The sequence below is a fragment of the Pollachius pollachius genome, assembly GCF_949987615.1.
Source record: "Pollachius pollachius genome assembly, chromosome: 14".
Classification (NCBI taxonomy): domain Eukaryota; kingdom Metazoa; phylum Chordata; class Actinopteri; order Gadiformes; family Gadidae; genus Pollachius; species Pollachius pollachius.
In genome coordinates this window covers 15,846,479-15,865,460 of record NC_136947.1, presented here as the reverse complement: position 1 = coordinate 15,865,460, position 18,982 = coordinate 15,846,479, and the positions used below count along the sequence as shown (strand labels likewise).

General features: G+C 43.7%; 3 protein-coding genes across 3 annotated transcripts; 1 reads left to right on the top strand and 2 right to left on the bottom strand.

Moving 5' to 3' along the window:
* The first annotated feature begins 789 nt into the window (after nt 1-789).
* LOC307086424 (elongation factor 1-delta-like) lies at nt 790-8,254 on the top strand. Its single transcript, XM_079751632.1, has 9 exons — nt 790-1,293; nt 2,427-2,541; nt 4,086-4,157; nt 4,939-4,995; nt 5,671-5,737; nt 6,138-6,235; nt 6,785-7,000; nt 7,444-7,638; nt 8,075-8,254. The coding sequence occupies exons 1-9, from the start codon at nt 899-901 to the stop codon at nt 8,111-8,113; spliced, it is 1,254 nt and encodes a 417-aa protein (XP_079607758.1). The 5' UTR covers nt 790-898; the 3' UTR covers nt 8,114-8,254.
* LOC307085758 (E3 ubiquitin/ISG15 ligase TRIM25-like) lies at nt 7,926-16,052 on the bottom strand. The gene is made up of 14 exons (XM_079750618.1): nt 15,422-16,052; nt 15,230-15,325; nt 14,800-15,033; nt 14,364-14,517; nt 14,174-14,269; nt 13,079-13,237; nt 12,139-12,183; nt 10,499-11,097; nt 10,141-10,227; nt 9,771-10,004; nt 9,181-9,340; nt 9,035-9,088; nt 8,889-8,948; nt 7,926-8,808 (listed from the first exon to the last, which is right to left on the bottom strand). The coding sequence occupies exons 1-14, from the start codon at nt 16,016-16,018 to the stop codon at nt 8,273-8,275; spliced, it is 3,111 nt and encodes a 1,036-aa protein (XP_079606744.1). The 5' UTR covers nt 16,019-16,052; the 3' UTR covers nt 7,926-8,272.
* A 422-nt stretch (nt 16,053-16,474) lies between these two features.
* Nucleotides 16,475-18,901, bottom strand: LOC307085918 (protein THEM6-like). The gene is made up of 3 exons (XM_079750853.1): nt 18,825-18,901; nt 17,771-18,275; nt 16,475-17,625 (listed from the first exon to the last, which is right to left on the bottom strand). Exons 2-3 carry the CDS (start codon nt 18,269-18,271, stop codon nt 17,518-17,520), a joined length of 609 nt encoding a protein of 202 aa, XP_079606979.1. The 5' UTR covers nt 18,272-18,275; nt 18,825-18,901; the 3' UTR covers nt 16,475-17,517.
* Nucleotides 18,902-18,982: the final 81 nt, after the last annotated feature.

Here is an 18,982-nt window from a genome sequence, read left to right as displayed (position 1 = left end):
TGAAACGTATTGAATGTGAGGTGAAAGACGCCACGTGGCTTTCCGAACCAAGTTTCTGCGCTTGTCAAAGTTGCCCAACCGGCATGGTAGTCGAGCAGCATACGGTTTTGAAGAGCACACTTTTACTCAGAACTTTTCAATTGTTGATTTCAGTCTGAGTGCAGCGGCACCATAATATTTCTCCATTGCGGGTTTATTGCACCGTTAACTACCATTTTTTTTTTTTAAGCAAACAATTTAATCTGATCAAAAGGGGACATTTAATGCCCTAGCTTTCAAGGGAATACCTGCATTGAAATTCCCAATGAGTTTGGTGATTGTTGTTGCAGCTGTGTTGTGGAATGTGTCAGTCTCGGTTCTTTGAAGAGTTGTTTAACGGTCTGTTCTATTTTCATGAAATGTTTATGACTAAAATACATTTTGTGTATAGTTACCTTCACCTAAAATCAAGGTGATCCCAACACATCAGCTGCTTGACATGTGTTGGACATCAATTTCACATCAGAACCTAACTGTCCTTTAACCACAATGACATTTTCACTAAGGCTGCTCTGACATACCTTTTTCAAAATACTACCCATTGGGATTGATCAGTCAGATTGAGTACATTTTTAGCGCTAGGTTACCGTTCTGGTAGATGATACGGTAACTGGCCTGACTTGAAAGCAAACACCCATGTGTTTAATCAGTTGTTTGGATTGGCAAGATTGTATTGGTGTACGATTTCAGTACATACAGTACTACTTTTGCTGTTGAACCTGTAAGTCCTTGGTGATCAACTGTATCTCTGTTGTCCTATTTAACTAATGGCTCTAGCTCCTTCCTGTTGCTTCTCTTCTACTCCCTTCTTATGTATCTCTCACAAGATTTGAGTGTAGGAGAACCTTTTATTTGACCAATGGATCAGTCTAAACCTAGCCCTACGCCAGGAGGAACCCCTCAGATTGCTATCCCAGGAAGACAGGCGAGCGGCGGCCCCACTGTGGAGCGGGGTAGCGCCGGCGCCCAGTTTGGTAGCGCCAACGGGACGCTTTCGTCCTCCCCGAGGACCCCAGGCGCCAAGGGGCCCTTTGCCCCCCGCGGTGGGGCCAAACTCCCCAAGGGCCCGAAGCAGGGGAACCCCGACAAGGAGAACGGTGCTGCCAAGTCCCCCGCGGCCCCCCGTCGGCCGGCCGGGAGGGGTCGCAACCGCACATCCTCGGAGAGCGAGAGGGGGGGTAAGGGCAGCCGGGGGCCGGCCCAGAGGAAGCGGGGCCTCTCCGAGACGGAGGGCAGACCCGGGCCCCGGGACAAGTATGACCACCTCACTCACCGGCCAATTGGAGAGATGCATTTTTGTTTTTAATCTTGACTTCGATTGATTTGTATTTTTCAAATTATTGTGGCTGTTTGTGTTTTTGTTTATTTTTTGTTCTGGTGTGATGATTTTGGGAAAGCACAAATAGACAAGTGCAGCCCCCCCCATTTGTTGTGACAAACTCTGCACAGCGGTGGCGCTATAGGGTGGTGGCCAATCTTTTGTCTAATAAGCCAGGATCTGCAACTCTGCACACAAGCCGCCTCAACTCAATGAACAAAGGATGTCTGTCTGCTGGTGTAATCCATTTGCATTGTATGTGTGTGTAGAACAGGGAAACATGGCGCCTAGGCCTATCTAACTCTTACTTTCAGATTTGACGGTGGTCATGGTTTATTTATGGGCGCCGTGTACACGATGCACGCACACTGAAAGCATAGCAAAGACATTTATAAGTGCCAAGCTGATCAAAGTCACGTCGCTGTGGCTAGAGCAATGTATAAGCAAATTGCATGGCAAAACCAACCAAGAAATCTATATTCATGTTGGTGACTAGTGGGAACGAATGGTTTTCTGCGCTTATCTAACCATATACCATAGCTTTCAAAAATTGAATGGGTTAACCCAATCATTGGCGTTAACCCAAGAAGTGCTTGAACACCTAGCTCTGTTCTGTTCATTTTGCAGCATGAAATATGGTACTGTGCTTTCCATTGTTCAGAAGTAGGTGGCTCACGCCTACTGAGACGGAGTAGCGCACACTGTGCACCTAGCAGGTGCACGGCGTCCATAAATGGGGTTTCACCCACCTAGCCGACCCGATGCCTGAAGTAGTAATCGGAGTGTTTGTGACTTGAATTGTTTGTAAATGGTCAATTTGCATCGCTTTGGATGAATCTCACAATCTTCCGACACGTCTGGCCTTGTGCATGGGATTTTAAATTGTAATATCACCATTATCCTCCAGCTTCCAATCAAGTTTGTGCCCTTTGTCCAGAACGCCCTCATGATTGGCTGTTTGGTTGCTATTAACAATTGTTATCTTTAATCCGACCTTACGATGGCAGATTCATGTATGACTTGTGTCGTACGGTTTGGTAATCCTCTGCTGTCATTTTGCCACCTCCAGCATCAACATGAGTGGACTGCAGTGTCTCGCCACAGAGAAAATCTGGTTCGACAAGCACCGCTACGATGATGCCGAGAGGTGCTTCTATGAGGGAGCCAACGGCATCCCTGCACAGGTCTGTGTAATGAGCCTTAAAACTATGAGGGCGGGCCAGGGTCAGAAGTAGGGTGACAAGTAGAGCCCGACCAATCTATCGGTAGGTCAATAAAATCGGCCATTCAGGCACATTGGTATATACCGGTATCGTGTCAATTTATAAACGCAGGGGCGTAGGAATGAGTTTAACATTGGGGGGGACACATTTCGGAAACCTGACTGATCCGTTAATGGTTTGAACAGAAATATGTCATAAATTAATTACACTGAAAAAATTCACAAATATATTTTATTCTACTAAAAAGATAAATTTGTAAATGTAAAGGAAAACACATTTTGAATGGCAATCAAATCAATTCTTTAATTGCTCAATCATCCAGGTTTTTAGAATAAGAAGCGGTGACAAGACGCTGTGTTGCGCTTTCAAAATAAAATAGAATATTTTTCTCCCCGCAGTATAATTTTTAGGTGGGACAAATGCGCCTGTCTCCAATATTGGAGGGGACACGTCCCCTCCGTCCCCCCCGGTTCCTACGCCCTTGTATAAACGTAATCAACTCTCATATAAATCCTCTACTGTGGTGGCTGAACCCCTAAATGCTTCAACTGGGAACATCCACGTAAAAACAAGTTTGACATCATGTTCTGTGTGACGTTAGCAGCTACTCCCCATGCTGCAGGCCATTGGTTCCTTTACCTCATGCCTTCAATGCCATGTTGTTGTGGCCCGAAGCCTTGCTGGAGGGTGAGCAGAAAATCCCCAGGAGCTGCTTCACCGCCCCCCAGGATTCCAAAATATATATATATCCAATAAAGGGTGATTTATCGGCTGATCTATCAATATCTGTAATTGGAAATCTATTATCGATCGGGCTCCTTATTGTGAGAGGCTTCCTTACATATTCTCCACTTCCTCCTGGTTTGTGTGAGGTGCCTTGTCCACAGCTGTGACGTGTCTGTTACCGCTCCTTTTTGATTTCAGCGTTTGCTGCACTTTCATCATCACAGTGCGCCGCAGCTATCTGCTGCATGCATGGCAACTGAGCCGGTTGACCTAAAAGTAGCCTGGGTGGACGAGAGAGGGAGGGAGGGGGGCGGCGTGGGGGAGAGAGAGCATTTGGAGGCAGGTGGATTGCCAGCTGTCCATTTTTTTTTTTTTCACTCCAGGGTAACCAACCGTAATCTATTTAAATAATATGATAAATATAATGTAAAAATAGGTGCAGTGTATGCACCTAATATTGAATTAGTATCCAAATCCTCATCTATGTCCTCAATTTGATCACATACTTCTGCGATTTTCTGATGCCTTTTTAATTATTAATTGTTGTGTGCAAGCAACAATGTTAAGTTGACGGTTAGATCCGTTAGTTCAACAGATTGAATATACAATGAATGAAATTGAGCTCTGAAATGTTAATGGTCTCCTAAATAGTAAGGTGCGTGTCGGTGCGCTAAACCGATTAGCCAGCTTACTTTTGTCTTTGGCATTCTTCCATTCTGCTACCTCTTCTGCTTCACTTTCATCACTTTCTACCCCCTACCCCAAACACGTGGCTACAGGAAAAAGATGCTAATGCCATCCTGCAGGAAATTGCTAAATCCAGGCAGCAAATCCAGCAGTGCCTGGACGAAGTGAGTACTGTAAAAGAATGGCCTTCCCCTTATAAATCCAGCACTGGCCCTAAGGTTGTGGTAAAAACAACATTGTAAAACGGTAATACAAGGCACCAATAGGTATTATTCGGTAAGCCCGTAAATTGATATTTAACTGAAAGGTTATATTCAGTAGCAAGAAAAAAATGTTAACATTCCCTCATGTATATGGCATTAAACAGTGGGCTTCAGACGCGTGAATCTGTTAACAAAAGCCTTACAAGATTAACAATTTAGCATTTCAGGAGCTGATATCGATAAAGTATATAGTGCCTACACCAAAGTAGAGTGTATAGTGCCTGCTCTCCTATTCAACTCTGTCCATTACGCTGCTTGCTTCATTCTACCATCACCTTTCCATCTGCATACCCCATCACTTTTTTTGTTCGTTTTTTTTCCACAATTGAAACATTATTTTCTCGGCTCATCACTGATAGCGGACTACTCTTATCCTCTTTATTTAGAATTGAGATAATTACCATCGCGACTTAATGGATGTTCTTTATTTTGGGAAATTAGTCAAAAATAATTAAGTTTTATTTTTTATTTATTTTCCTCTTTGTTGTGCAACAAAGTCATATCTTGGTATATAGCCATTGGACCATTCAGGGTTATGTATGAGAAATTGCTTTACCTGCAGATTTGTTAACTCGGGCAGGTAAAAATAAATGTTGGAGCCTGCTTCCTCGTGTCTACAACCTACGGCCCTTCTTCTGTTTCTCTATTTCCTCTGTAACCCCCGTGCGCTAACCGGGTGCAGGTGAAGTCGGCCACGCAGCCTGCCAAAGGCCGTCAGGCCAAACGGCCCCACAGAAACGTAAGTCCCCTGCCCGCCGGCCCGCAGACGCCACCCGCTGCTCACGCTGTCACACTGAGCTGGGTCCGGTGGGGCCGGGCTGGGCTTCTACGGCTAGGTGGGGGCGCCGGCTGGCCCTATCACAGCTGCAGAACCATAACCCTCAGTCATGTCTCCTCAAACCAATGTCTGCCTGCTTTTTCATTCGTGTTTCGTTCCAAAGTTGGCCTCATTGATTGTCTGCTAATGAGCTTTGTGCTAGCCGGTTATAGTGCTGCATGAATGTGTAATTTGGGATTTATTTAGTAATTGACATCTCATTTCACAATAATTAATATTAACATTGCACTCCTTGACCTGTGTTGTGCTGGGTTTGACATGGTTGAAAGTAGCACGTGTCTGAAAATTGTGTTTTATTTACTGACTATAATTTGGGTTATTCCACTGGATTGGTGTTTTTAAGTGTGAAACAAATCAAACTAAATGGTTTCTTAAATTTAACGTCAGTGAGTTGTATAACCTTGTGTGTCTGGGGTGTACTCAAATCAGAGGAAATGTACCTTACCGGTCATTGCGTTGAACTCATTGCTTGCGCAATTTATTTTGATTGCATTTTTAATCCTAAATAATAGAGTATTAACCTGAGAAAAGTCTGATATTGTACAGTGAATCTATGTTTTTTGTTTTCACCCACAGTCATCATCAAAATCAGGAGACCAAGATACAAAGGGCAAGCAGATGGATTATCAGAGTATGCAGAAAGGTGTGGGTTTGATTTTATTTTCACAGGCCCTGAGTTACTATTTAATGGTGCTCAAATCAGTCCGACAGCAACTTTAGTCTTTTACTTAATCATTAACACAACGTCTTTGTTACGTAACATTTTTGTTATGATCCAGCTTATGAATAGTAGAAAATCATGTAGTTGTTTTTTATGATTTAAGTTTGATTGGCATTTTCTATTAATAATGTTTTAATAATTTAAGAAAGTTAAGCTTTTGATTAAAGTCAATTCACCAGGATCTTTCCAAGGAGGACCTTTGACAGAAGGCAGAGCTGAGATCTCTTCCTGTACATGCTGTATTTAATTACTGAGACGTTGTGATGGGGTCTGCATCGATAGGATATTTTCATCCAAATATTCTGTCTATCATTGGTTTCAGAGATCGAAGATATGAGAGCCCTCATCCGGGTTCTTGAGTCAAGAGTGACCAGTCTTGAGAAGAACCAAACAACGGCAGCTCCTGCCCCGTGTGTCCAGGTTAGTCTTTTTGATTAACAAAACTACCAGATCTTTTCAAACGTAGAGCAACATTTTCTAGAATGATTTTCTATGAGCCGTAAAACAGGGTTGTATGTTTCAAAATACCTCAAATAAGCTGCACCGTAGTATGAATCTTTTCCCACAACCCTTTGACTGTAACAGTTGTTTCAATAAATAATATTCCTTGATGGCTGGTCAGCTGTTGGATGAGTAAGCCTCTGTGAGTAATTGCTGATGATTCGAAATCAAGCTTTAGTAAAAGCTTTAGTTTTATCACCCGAATGCAAATCACTGAAAAGTGTGCCAAATTTTCTTTAATGTCTTTGTGCTAGCAAAACCTACCTATTAGCTACTCCATCAAATAAGCCGCTGCGACAGTATTCGTTCGTAAAATATGGATACAAGCTGCAAGTTTGTTGGAAAAATAGGGTACTGTCAAGTGTGTTAACAAGATGGCAAACTTTCCAATTGACTTATGCTCTCATAATGGCTCACTTCTACAATTTTAACTTACCACTAAAAAGCCCTCTCTGTTGGTTCTTTTAGGCTGCTAAAGTGCAGGCTGCGCCACAGAGAAAAGCAGTGGTTGATGAAGACGACGATGATGACGATGACGACGATGACCTGGACCTGTTTGGCAGTGATGACGAGGACGCTGAGACATTGCGCATCAAACAGGAGCGCATCGATGCCTACGCAGCCAAGAAGTCTAAGAAGCCCGCCCTGATCGCCAAGTCCTCCATCCTGTTGGACGTAAAACCTGTACGTGTTTATTTGCTTTCTGGTTCATTTAGGGAAAACTCATATGTATGTTCATACACAACTAAAATATCTGGAACAACTTCAAATGATGTACTGTCAATATAGTTGACAGATATTGAACAGTTGACCAGATATTCTCACTGTGACAGAGAACTAAAGACACGATTCAGACTGTACTCGTTTCGGGGTATTTCTTCCTGGTACTAACGGACTAACTGAACTCTGGATAGATCTATTCAGGAATCCGGCCATCCATCCTCATTCAATTAGTTTTTTGTGTGAGAGGGCAAGTGGGGCAAAGAGTTGCTGAGTGACTCAATACATGGAGCTCAATTTGGATATTGTTGCGGGCCACCACAAATAAATTGTTTCATAAGCGGGGAAACACTGATTCATATTGACCGGCCCATATTTTTGTTCCCCTTAATCCGTCATTCCACCAGTGGGACGACGAGACGGACATGGTCAAGCTGGAGGAGTGTGTGCGCTCGGTGCAGGCCGACGGCCTCCTATGGGGGGCCTCCAAGCTGGTGCCGGTGGGCTACGGCATCAGGAAGCTGCAGATCAACTGTGTGGTGGAGGACGACAAGGTGGGCACAGACCTGCTGGAGGAGGAGATCACCAAGTTCGAGGACTATGTGAGTATGCTCAGGCAACGCAAGACACCTTCAGAACCATCTGCATTCACCACGGTTGTAATTAGAAACATGATGGCTAGGTTCAATTTTCATGCATGTAAATACTGTTTAAAGGACTACATGTAGGATTTGGGTGCATCAACAGCTTTAAACTGACAGCATATGAACTGGTTGTAATGCCACTTACAAAATGAGACCTTCCTAGACTGTTGAAGAAAGTCTGGACAGATTTTATATATAACCGGGCCTGTTTTGCCTGGAAAAGTGTCATTCTACCAAAAATGCAGTTTCTTTCATATCTTTCAAATTTATTGATAACATTTGTTTGTAATTATTCTCGATGAGAAGGATTTTTTGATCAAAGTGCCTTTCTTTTTTTCAAGTGTTGATTCAAATGATCAGACGTTGTGATGCTTTAATGTCTTTCTCAATGCAGATCCAGAGTGTGGATGTGGCCGCATTCAACAAGATCTAAGCATCGTCTCCATCCCGCTCCCTACTCCACCAAAGTGTTGCTTTCTGCTTGCCTGGTTCTTAATAAAATCCTGCACTTTAAGCACAAACATCTGGTGTTGGCATACATTGATTTGATATAATGCAAAATACTCATACTGTATCATACATTGCAACGGTTCTATAACCATTTAAAAGGGCATAGTCTTAATGTGGAGCCAAGCCCCACCCAGAATCCTGGGTAGAGGGGCTGGGTGAACGTGGTCCTGACTGTGTGCAGGAGAATCATCCCATCTGGAATACTGTAGAAAGACAGAATACCAGCCCTATAGTCCATATAAACTCCTATTCTGTTGGCACAGGGGACGTCTATGGCCACAGTATCCTTGTCGTGCTGGAAGGAACAGGCCGAAGGGGAACAGTCCAGACTCCAGGATTTGGAGTTGTGTCCCAGCTTGCAGTCGCTCCCTGCTCCCTCCCTGGCCATGCTTTTGTAACACAATCCCACGGAGACCCCTCCCACTCCGCTCCATTCGACCTCCCAGTAGCAGCGGCCGGCCATGCCCGCCCTACACAGCACCTGGGCCCAGCGGGTGAAGCGCCCCGGGTTCTCTGGGTATGGCTGGGCCTCGGACCATGTGGTCACCCCTCTCCGCCCGTCAGACAGGATCAGATATGGGTTGGCTGTGCTGGAGTCCAGTGATAAATCGTGGTGATCTGGGCACAGAAGAGCATATACTCCCAACAGCTTCTGGTCATTTAAGACAATGCGATTTATAAGTGGAATGTATACTCACATTGCAGGAAGTCATCCCTGGTCTTGAGCTCAGTGCTGTGCAGTGGGACCACATCTTTCCCTATTCAATACAATTGTTTGGGTGAAATCAAAGATGCGATGCATGAATTTTTAGCAATATCTTTCAAGGATCTTGGAAAGTATTACCTTCCACATTTTCGATTTCGCGGGAATTTTTATAGGCTTTCTTTAGAGAAGTCACTACAAAAAAAACAAAGGGCCGTGGTTAGCTTAACCGTGCATCAGTGTATTGGGCTCAAATACTCCTGTAGTTGCAAAATGAGGAAGCGTACCCTTGTCCGAAACCCTGAGGAGCTCATTCTCACACACCTCTGCCAGCGCTGCCCTGAGCTCCACCAGAGCTCCCCTCATGGACTTGTACATATGGTATGGGAGTACATCTGTGCTAGGCAGATCCACTGTCTCAGCAGGGAAATGGAAGGACTTGCACTTCTACAGAGGACAGAATCAAACGGCCCAATGAGAACGGTAATTGGGGGGGGGTAAGGAATAGGGCTCCCGAGAATCTGCAACGTGTGATAAGGTAAATCTTGGCTCAAGTAGTCAAAGGCATATGGCCGAGGTTGATGAAAATAAGTTCCTACACATTGTGAAGCCAATGTAGCTGATCATGGATGTTTTGCACTACATAAAATATGTATTATGTAGCCTATGTGTTAAACCAATCCATAATCTAAACCTAAAACCACACACCCCAACCCTGAAACGAGAACCTAAAAGAATCCCTGACCCTTCAAACAATCCTGAACAAAGCCATAACCATAGGCTATCAAACTAAAGCCTAACCATAAGTTTATCACAAGCCATTAGTCCTAGATTTTTCATAGGAACACATCATTCTTCTATTATTCTGGTGCAATACCTGAAGGAATTGGAGATGATCGTCGGTATTGGAGAGCTTCTCCAGCTCAGCATCTCTCCTCTTTAGCTCTTTGGATTCCCTCTCCAGTTTTCCCAGCAGTTCGTCCGTCTCTTGGAGCACGGTCTGCTCTTGGCTTCGGATCAGCTCCCTCACCTCGGAGCGCTGCTTCTCGATCAAGCGCGCGAGTTTAGAGAAGGTTCTCTCGCTCTCGTCCATCACGGCTTGCGTTGAATGCTGTTTGATTTGCAATGAATTCCCTCACTTTAACGTTATTAGATACAATGGGTCATACTTAAGGTAACAATTGATATCCCGCTATATGCCTAACCGATACATTTCTGAATAATGACCATTACTGGTCTCAACTTACCTTGATATACCTCACAATATATTTAAGATCCTTTTTAATCTCTTTGTATTTCTGCAAGGATTTAAAAGAAGCGTCTGCCAGCTTCCTCTGAAAGAAAACCAAATTTGAAAATAAAAGCCAACTTTTCCATAACTGGATTAAAGGTTCCACTAAAATCATTCAATGCATTTTATCTGACATATATATCACAATATATCACTGATTTATCAAATATCAAACCTACATTATGTTAAATATTAAAGTTGACTACTTGAGGCTAATATTCAATCGGGCAGCACTTACATATTTATAATTATTGAACACAGACTACACGTCTTGCAGAATTCCTAGAACTCCTATAAACTACTGCATAGCCTACCTCATGCGTGGCTCGCGCCTCGGCCAGCGGCACCGTATCATGGCCCTTGTGTTTATGCCTCGCGCACTGAGCGCACACACACTGCTGGTCTGTCCAACAGTACTCCCTGAGAACTTGATCATGGTGGCGGCACAGTTTGTCCCTGAATCGAGCCAAAGGTGTGGTGAGTTTGTGCGCATTCCCTCGAAACTGGTCGTCGTGGACTCCCAGGTGGGCCACGCAGTACGACTCCGAGCAGGCCAGACAGGATTTGACGGCCTCCCTCTTTCTGCCGCCGCTGCAAACTCCGCACAGGACCACCTGCTCTGCTTTGAGCGAGCGCTGCCTGTCGGTTCTCATGTTGCTCGCTTGAATCTTGTCCACCACTTCCGAGAGAACGGTGTTCCTACTGAGCGCAGGTCTTGGGTTGAACAGCTGCCTGCACTGTGGACAACCGAAGTATCCTTTGTTCTTGTTCCTGGTCCAATAGTCGTCAATACAATCCAAGCAGTAGCTGTGTCCACAGGGAATGGTCACAGGGTCCCGAAGGAAATCCAGACACACTGGACAGCTGAACTGATCTTCTTCGATGGAAATGCTGGTCAACGCAGCCATTTTCTCTCATGCAAAACAAACAGGGAAGTGTGACAGTGAAATATGGGAGTGGTGCCACAGGTGACCGACGTCAATAGGTTTCACCGTGAGACATCCAATCAAAAGTAGTTACAGGTGAGGTATAAAGAAGTAGGCCTTTGCAAACTGCCGTCAGTAGGGGTAGGAAATACTGCAACATTTGGTTTCGATCAAGTAGGCCTAATACAGGACCAGAATCGTCGATATCGATATTTATCAACAATGAGACGTGTATCTGTAGTAATGCTATTAAGGGATCATTCCGCCATACCCTAGCAGTCAGTACAATGTTCAGAAGCGCAGATTATTATAGATATCTCTTCGCTTTTGCAATGCATGCAATGTTATTGCTATATCTGCAGTTGTGTGCTAAAACTTGTCATTCCAGTTCTTTAAGGGCCGAGGTAGCCCACATGTGCGCTAATGACAATGTAAGTTAATGGAGAAGAATCCCACAAGGAAAAAAGAATGTTTGTGATTTATTTTATTTGTGCCTCACAAATAACGTCACATTTGTCAGAAAATACAAATAGATATTTAACTGTTGGATGATGAGTATAATTAAAAGCATAATCATAAAAAAGAAATACAACTTATAAATATTAATATTCTTCAAATTAAGGTTAAATAAAATGTTGTGCCAATGGTAACACTACATGGTGAATAGGTATTAATTAAAGAGTAAAATCAGATGCTAGCCAATTATTGCATTCCGTTCCAACTTTCACATGGTGTAATGCAACCCGTTAACACTGCTAAGTTGATCTATGTAACATTAGCTGATGTGCCTGTGAAATTGATCTTCTATCCTCGCATCAAAAAAACATACTTTGGCCAACTGCAGCTGGGTCCATGTACTGTAGTATCCCATTAACCGAATACAATTTAATAAATCGAAAAATATAATAAAGTTGTGTTAACTATAGGGCAGAGTAAGGGGAGATTCAACCCCAGGAGCTGTGAGTGTCCTGCATGGTCTTGTGAAATTATAAAGCTGTCCCGGTGCTATTTTCTCCGCGGGTGGGAGCGTCGCTGCAAATGTCTTTGTCTAGAGCCTGAGGAAAGCTTGGAACCTGAGGGGACAGAAACTTGTGTCAATCAAGACGGGAGAGAGCTCAAAGGATACGGCTGGCTTAATTAGATGCTTTTCTTGCATCGACATCCTTGATGAAACAACTGAGATCAACCATTATTTTCTCTTCCTCGTTGCCTCCCTTCCTCCCTCAACAAAGTTCATATTGTATTGGCCAATAAGCAGGTATACTGTGGTGACATCAACTTCAATTGTTTTTTAAAACTACATTGAAACAAGTCACCGTTAATAGTTAATGCTTGCAGGCAGAGGAAAATCTAAGTTGCTTTCCAATTGACTCACTGGGGATGTCGATATTAAGAACTAAACCAAAAGGCACGACCCCTTTGCTGTCAAACAGATTGTTGAAAGACCTCCGTAGGGCAAATTGCACGATATCTTAGAGTGAACACAGAGGTCATGTTTGTGACTTCTGGAACCAGCTCCCTGCCGATGTCAGAACCGCAGGCGCTCACTTCCAAAAAAGACTTAAGACTCACTTGTTCAGAGTTCACCTAGACCCTGCATAGCCTCCCCCCACCTCAACCCCTCTTATGCTCTAATTGTATGTTGAACATCCGGGCACTTAATGTACGCACTTATTGGATGTTGTACCTCCTGACACTTCAAAATATTACTTAATGTGTATCATCTTATCCTAGCTAGCTTTGTTGTATACAGGGAATGGGTTAACCTTACAATTGTTACTGCTTGGCACTTGGTTTTATGAACATCCTTACAGTACCGACAGCGATATATTGTTTATTCTTCTTCTGACCAATGTACTTATTATAAGTCTCTTTGGATAGAACCATCTGCTAGATGCCCTAAATGTAAATGATGTCCATGATACCGCGGGCCGATGTGTACACTGCTCGTTTAACCGCCTGACTTACCGAATGGTAAGGCGAAGCCACCGAAGGTGGAGAGGGCAGGTCCTGGAGAGAGGAAGGGGTTCAGTGGGCCCACCGGTGCTTGGTCTAGCCCAGGTGTAGGAGGAAGAGTCGCTGAAAAAACAAACACTGTTTGTTTGGGGTCAGGATAACCTCCTATCCCTATTGACATTAGAGGGGTGTGGGCAACGGTTTTAATAATTAACATACCTAGCAGCTATTTCAATGTTTAAATTAGGTCAAAATATATATATAAAAAGCTCTACCTACTGATAATTACCAGTTGGTAACATAATAAACATGAATAGTCTTACAGTTACAATATTTCTTTCTAATCTAGCGATTCCTCATCAAGAATAGTGCACCTGTAGCCTGGCTCCGCCCGCCTAAGTGCTTCCACTCATTTTGAATTCCCCTTCAGTACTAGGTCTGGGTCTGCGGTATGTTAGGGGGCTTTCTCCGTCTAAATTTTCTGCGTCCAATCAGCGAACAGAGGGAGCGGCTGAGATTAATGACGTTAAAGTCAGCGCCCGTTGACGGACATCTTCACGCACGGTGTTTGGTTTGTTGACAGCCTGCGTGCAACATGATTCCTGGCCAAACGTTAGCGATTGGTTATGGCAGATCCAGAGTGCCACTGGGCAGATCCAATAGTTTTGAACTTCAACAGACACCCGCCTTCAAGTGAGTTAACGTTTGTCAATTGAGTGGGTCCAGACTCTCTGTGCAAATGAAATGAAGTATGAGAGTCTGGTAGGACCGGGCTAGTGCACCTGCGGTATTTCTCAAATCCTCTTGAACAGCACTATTGCTGCTGTGCAATGTCAGAGACACTTTGCACAGCGTACAAACCCCCTTTTTTGTTTGATGATCATTTGAAGTAGTCCTACTGGCATACGTTCGAAGACCTGTGTCTTCTGAAGTATCTCGTAAATAAGTGGAACCAGTGAGTGGATCCGAAACAATGTCAATAAAAACTAAATTTATTTTTATTTATTTATTTATTTATTCAACATTTTTGTTGAACGCAAGCCTCTCTCAGCCTTATTCTGTTTATTGTCTTGCTTGCTGGAATAACGAACAAACACTTCGACTCACTTGGGGTTGCGTCCATGTGGACACTTGTCTGGGCGTTCTGCTCTGCTTCCAGGTCGATAGCAGGAATGGGAGAATCCACGATAGTCACTTCTCTTACTACAAGTGGAGACACAGGCATGCATTAGGCCTGGAAATCCCAAACAACCTGTCAATGACTATTAGTTTGTTTGTTTGTCATTATTTAATTGACCTCTCTCGAAGATGCTGCTGAAGCCGCCCTGGCATACTTCCTGTAGCAGAGACTTGAAGTCGTTGACAGCCACCATCACCAAGCCAAAGTCCAGGTTGGGGTCAACAATGATTGAGGGTAGACCGCTGGCCAAAGGGGTAACATTCTGGCAGCTCTGAAACAAAACCAGGGTGAGTCCAGCAGTTTTGGGTTGAAAAAGTCTTAAAATACCGTTACAAAAAGTGTAAAAGATTTCGTGTGTCAATAGGTATCCGTGTCTCCCTCTCATACAGGTATGTGCAAGAGAATGAGTGGGTGAGGGACTGGGTGTAAAATACTCTTATTTAATGGTATTTATGCTGAACAAGGGCAATACGCAATACTAAAAGGCTATTTATATAATTAATAATACAGTAGTAACAATAATGCAACCATCCAGCAGAAAAGGAACCCTCACCCGTAGAAATTGGACGTGATCCTCGGTGTGAGAGAGCTTATCCAGCTCGGCCTCTCTCCTCTTCAGCTCATTGGTTTCCTTCTCCAGCCTCGACAGCAGCTCCTCGGCGTGGCGAACAGCGTTCCTCTCCTGGACCCCGATGAGCTCCCGCACCTCGAAGCGCTTCAGCTCTATGGATCGGATCAGCTCCGTGAAGACCTTGTCGCTCCCCTCGATGGCTGCTCGAGTAGACCGCTGGGGTGGGTGGTGATGATGGGGTTGACAGCAAAATAGGACAAGAATAGTTCATTTTAAAGTTTAAGATACTCTATTATTAGTGAAGTGTCATAAATATATTGTCTGGTTCATCTATCTGAACCAGCACAGAGGAAAAGTCAAGATGGGCATAATGGATTTGTATGAATTGTAGTATTTTTATGAAGTCACTTACTGTGAGAGACATAATGGCTTGTCTCAGCTCCATGGCTTCCCTCTCCCTCTCTTGGATTTTAGTTTGAGAGTGTCGCTTCACCTCACCAAGCTGAGTCTGAATGAATCAACGTAAACACGTGAGTATTGTTATCTTTGGCTTGACACAATCAACAGGTTCCGTTTCGATCAATAAAATCTAAACCATAGCTACCTTCTTTTCTCGGATTTCTGTCTCAGCTAGAACTGTATCGTGTCCTTTGTGTTCATCTGTCAGGCAAAGGTAACAAATACACTGATTGTCGGTTCTACAGTAGACCTCTAGCAGCTTGTCGTGTTGGGGACATATGGTCTCCTGTAGTTTCTCCGAGGCTGCAACGAGCCTGTGCTTCTTGAAGGCTGCAGACTCGTAGTGAGGCTTCAAGTGAGGCTCGCAGTAGGAGGCCAGGCACACCAGACACGATTTAACCGCTTTGTTTTTTCTGCCCGTGCAAACGTCACACTCCACATCTTCGGGTCCGGCGAAGCTCTCTGCGGCGGGCGTGTGTGTGGTCTGGAAGCGAGTGTTTTTGAATCTTTCCACGACGTCCGCCAGCATCGTGTTTCTGCCGAGCAGTGGCCTCGGGTTGAAAGACTGCCTGCACTGAGGGCAGCCATAGACCCCGAGATATTCGTCTTGGTCCCAGTAATGCTTGATACAACCCGAACAATAACTGTGCCCACATGGAATAGTAACCGGATCCCTCAACACGTCCAGACATATTGAACAGTTAAACTGGTCTTTGTCGAGAACCACTCCAGCTTGGGCCATCGTTGAAACGCAGACGTGTGAGCAGTTTTGTTTTTTAAAGAGACCCTGACAGGCGGAGCTTTGTTTACAGGAAGTGAACGCAGCGAGCTAGTAGCCAATGAGGGGCGTGGCTAGAAAAACTATTGAAAATAGTCATCGAGAAACCCTGAACCTTGGAGTTCAAACAAATATGACGAGAATTGTCAGTATTTGTTCATGATACTTTCCAGCTTTCTCTTTATTGTTTACCAACCAAGTCATGTGACCAAATGCTCACACATAGCCCTGTCCAGTAGAGGGAGACATTAATCTATGTACAAAGGGTAAGAGAAGTTTGAATAAAGGAAACATGTTTTCACTTTTTATTCATGCCACTCAAAATTAAAACCCTAAGATGCACACCAAAGGCCACACCTATACAGTATACACCTGATGCCCAAAGAACACAACCAATTGGTAAAGCATTTAAAAGGCATTTTAATAATGAGCATAAACCATATAATCCTATATTTGGATCTTTGAATAATTTATCAATAAATAACAATCAAAAATACAATTATTTCCACATTCCCCCTCTCAGAATTTAAACAAGCTGCACTCAGTAAACTCACAAATATGAACACATAAGACAAACGTACATATAATGTGGGATAGAAATACAGATGATTCTTTCATGAGGAATGATACATTATTTTGGTCACACAAAAAAAGTAGTCAAGCTCGAGATTGTATAAATTTTTCAGTTGATTAATGTAAAATATGTATTAATATAACATCTTAACGTCTTCCAGTTTTATGCATCGACAGATCCAGCTGATTGATAGTCAAGCCCCTTCACACAACCTGTGCTTAAATGCCCTTTTGTTTCTTCATCTTAAACCTAATCTATTAAACAATCCCTCAAGATAACTCACAAAGTGCAGTCTTTCACCGTGGGATAACCTGTGCAAACTGTAAAAGAAAAGTGTCTAAACATATAAACATATTAGGTACTTCAAGTATCAGATCACGCCCCAATATTTGAAAAAAATAAGATTTTTTTTTTCTAGTATGAATGGTTATCGTAAATTTGGAAATCTTCCGCTACTCGTGGGAAACAGGCACAAATAAATCATTCCCTTTGTATGAAAACATGCATTGATGTAATTGATATCTAAGGTTCCACATGCGTATCTAAAGCCATGATGATACAAAATGCTAAACATCCCCTGTTTTCTGCAATCATTCTTGCATTCCTTATACTTTTGGTTCCATACGGAAGACTTTACTTTTGGCCTTCTTCAATACTCAGTCAAGACAGTCATTTAATAATATGGAATAACTTAAAATTAAAAAGGATCATACATCATTGGGCGAAAAATAAATAAACAATTTTATATATATATATATATATATATATATATATATAGCAACTTAACTACATACTTTCCTAGAATGACAATGTTTCATTGCATGTGCGTATTCACGTCAGTGTGCAAACAATATGCTGGGAATGAGGCTTCCTGTCCTCGGGACGAGACTCACTCGTCTTTCTTCTCCAGGCCGCTCTCTGCTCTGAGAGCCTGGCTGCTGGCTGAGATGTAGTCTAGCCAGTGTTTGAGGTCCTCAGGAAACTCTGGACATGTGATCTGCGCACACACACACACACACACACACACACACACACACACACACACACACACACACACACACACACACACACACACACAGAATAAACAAACAAAAAAGCACGGACCGAACACAGGATAAACCTCGGGTTCTCAATACACCTACCTTTCTTTTGCACACAAACTCTATGATTTGCTCGGGGCTGCAGCGCACCACGTTCTGCCTGCAGAGCATGACCGCTGAGATGAAGCCGTCCCTCTTAGACACAAAGCGCTGTTCCAAATAAAAGGCCTTCTCATCCCAGCCGATGACTTTGGTCCGGATCTCAAAGGGCTCGCGGAACGCCAACGAGCGCCGATAACGGATAGTGGAGGCTCCCACCACCATCCGTGCCCCCAGCCTGTGTGAGGCCATGAACAGCCCGTTTCGCATGTAATGGTGGAACCTGGCAAAGTCACACTCCCTCAGATAGCGGGAGTTATTCATGTGGCCCATGTAGTCCAGGTCGTGGGGCAGGACCTGACCATCCACACTTTGCTCGGCCATAATGTCCCCTATTCGGGGTTGAAACCATGCCTGGAAAAAAACTTGGGCCCCTCGCAGGAAGTACCAAACATCTACTGTGCAGAAGAGCAGCAGGAGAGCACCCACCAACAGCAGGAACATGTCTCTGCAAGGAAGCAAGCAAGCCAATGAGAATTAGCATTAAACACCAATAGCATAGAACATTATGGCCAGCAGGCATTGTAGCAGCATCCTTGTGAGTGTTATATGTCGAAGTGTGTTTATATTTTAAAGTTCGGACGGGGATGCATTTGGAAATTGTTCTGCTCTGAACACTACGGTATTATTAAATACTACAATAAAATGCAGCTTTGACCTCACCAATAACATCGTGAAAGAGCAAGGAGATAACAACAGTAAAGTATAGCCTACTCGTTTGTCTAATTGATATGAGAACACCCCCGAGACCCAATAAAACGATGGATTCGTGCCATCACCAATTTCAACCTTGAGGATATGGACGCGCTGCCCTATGTGCTGCAACAGGATCCTTCTGTAACAACCCAATCTGTTAGCCGAGCTAGCTCCCGTTAGCCGGTGGCGTAGTCGCCACTGATACTACGAACGAGCAGGTGCTTACGCCTTATCCTTCATTGTTCACTTCGGATATAAATAATACGAGCGACACGTTGAATAATCTTAATATTTTACTTACTATGCCTTCGGAAAAAAAAAGTGCTACCATGGGATGCGCTGTCAAATCGAAGAAGCCGGTAGATGGAGGAAGCTTCCGACTTCCGGGAGAGGCAGGCTTGGACAGAACGTCAGCCTTCATTAGATAAACGAACCGCTTGCATTTCTGAAGGTCTAGTG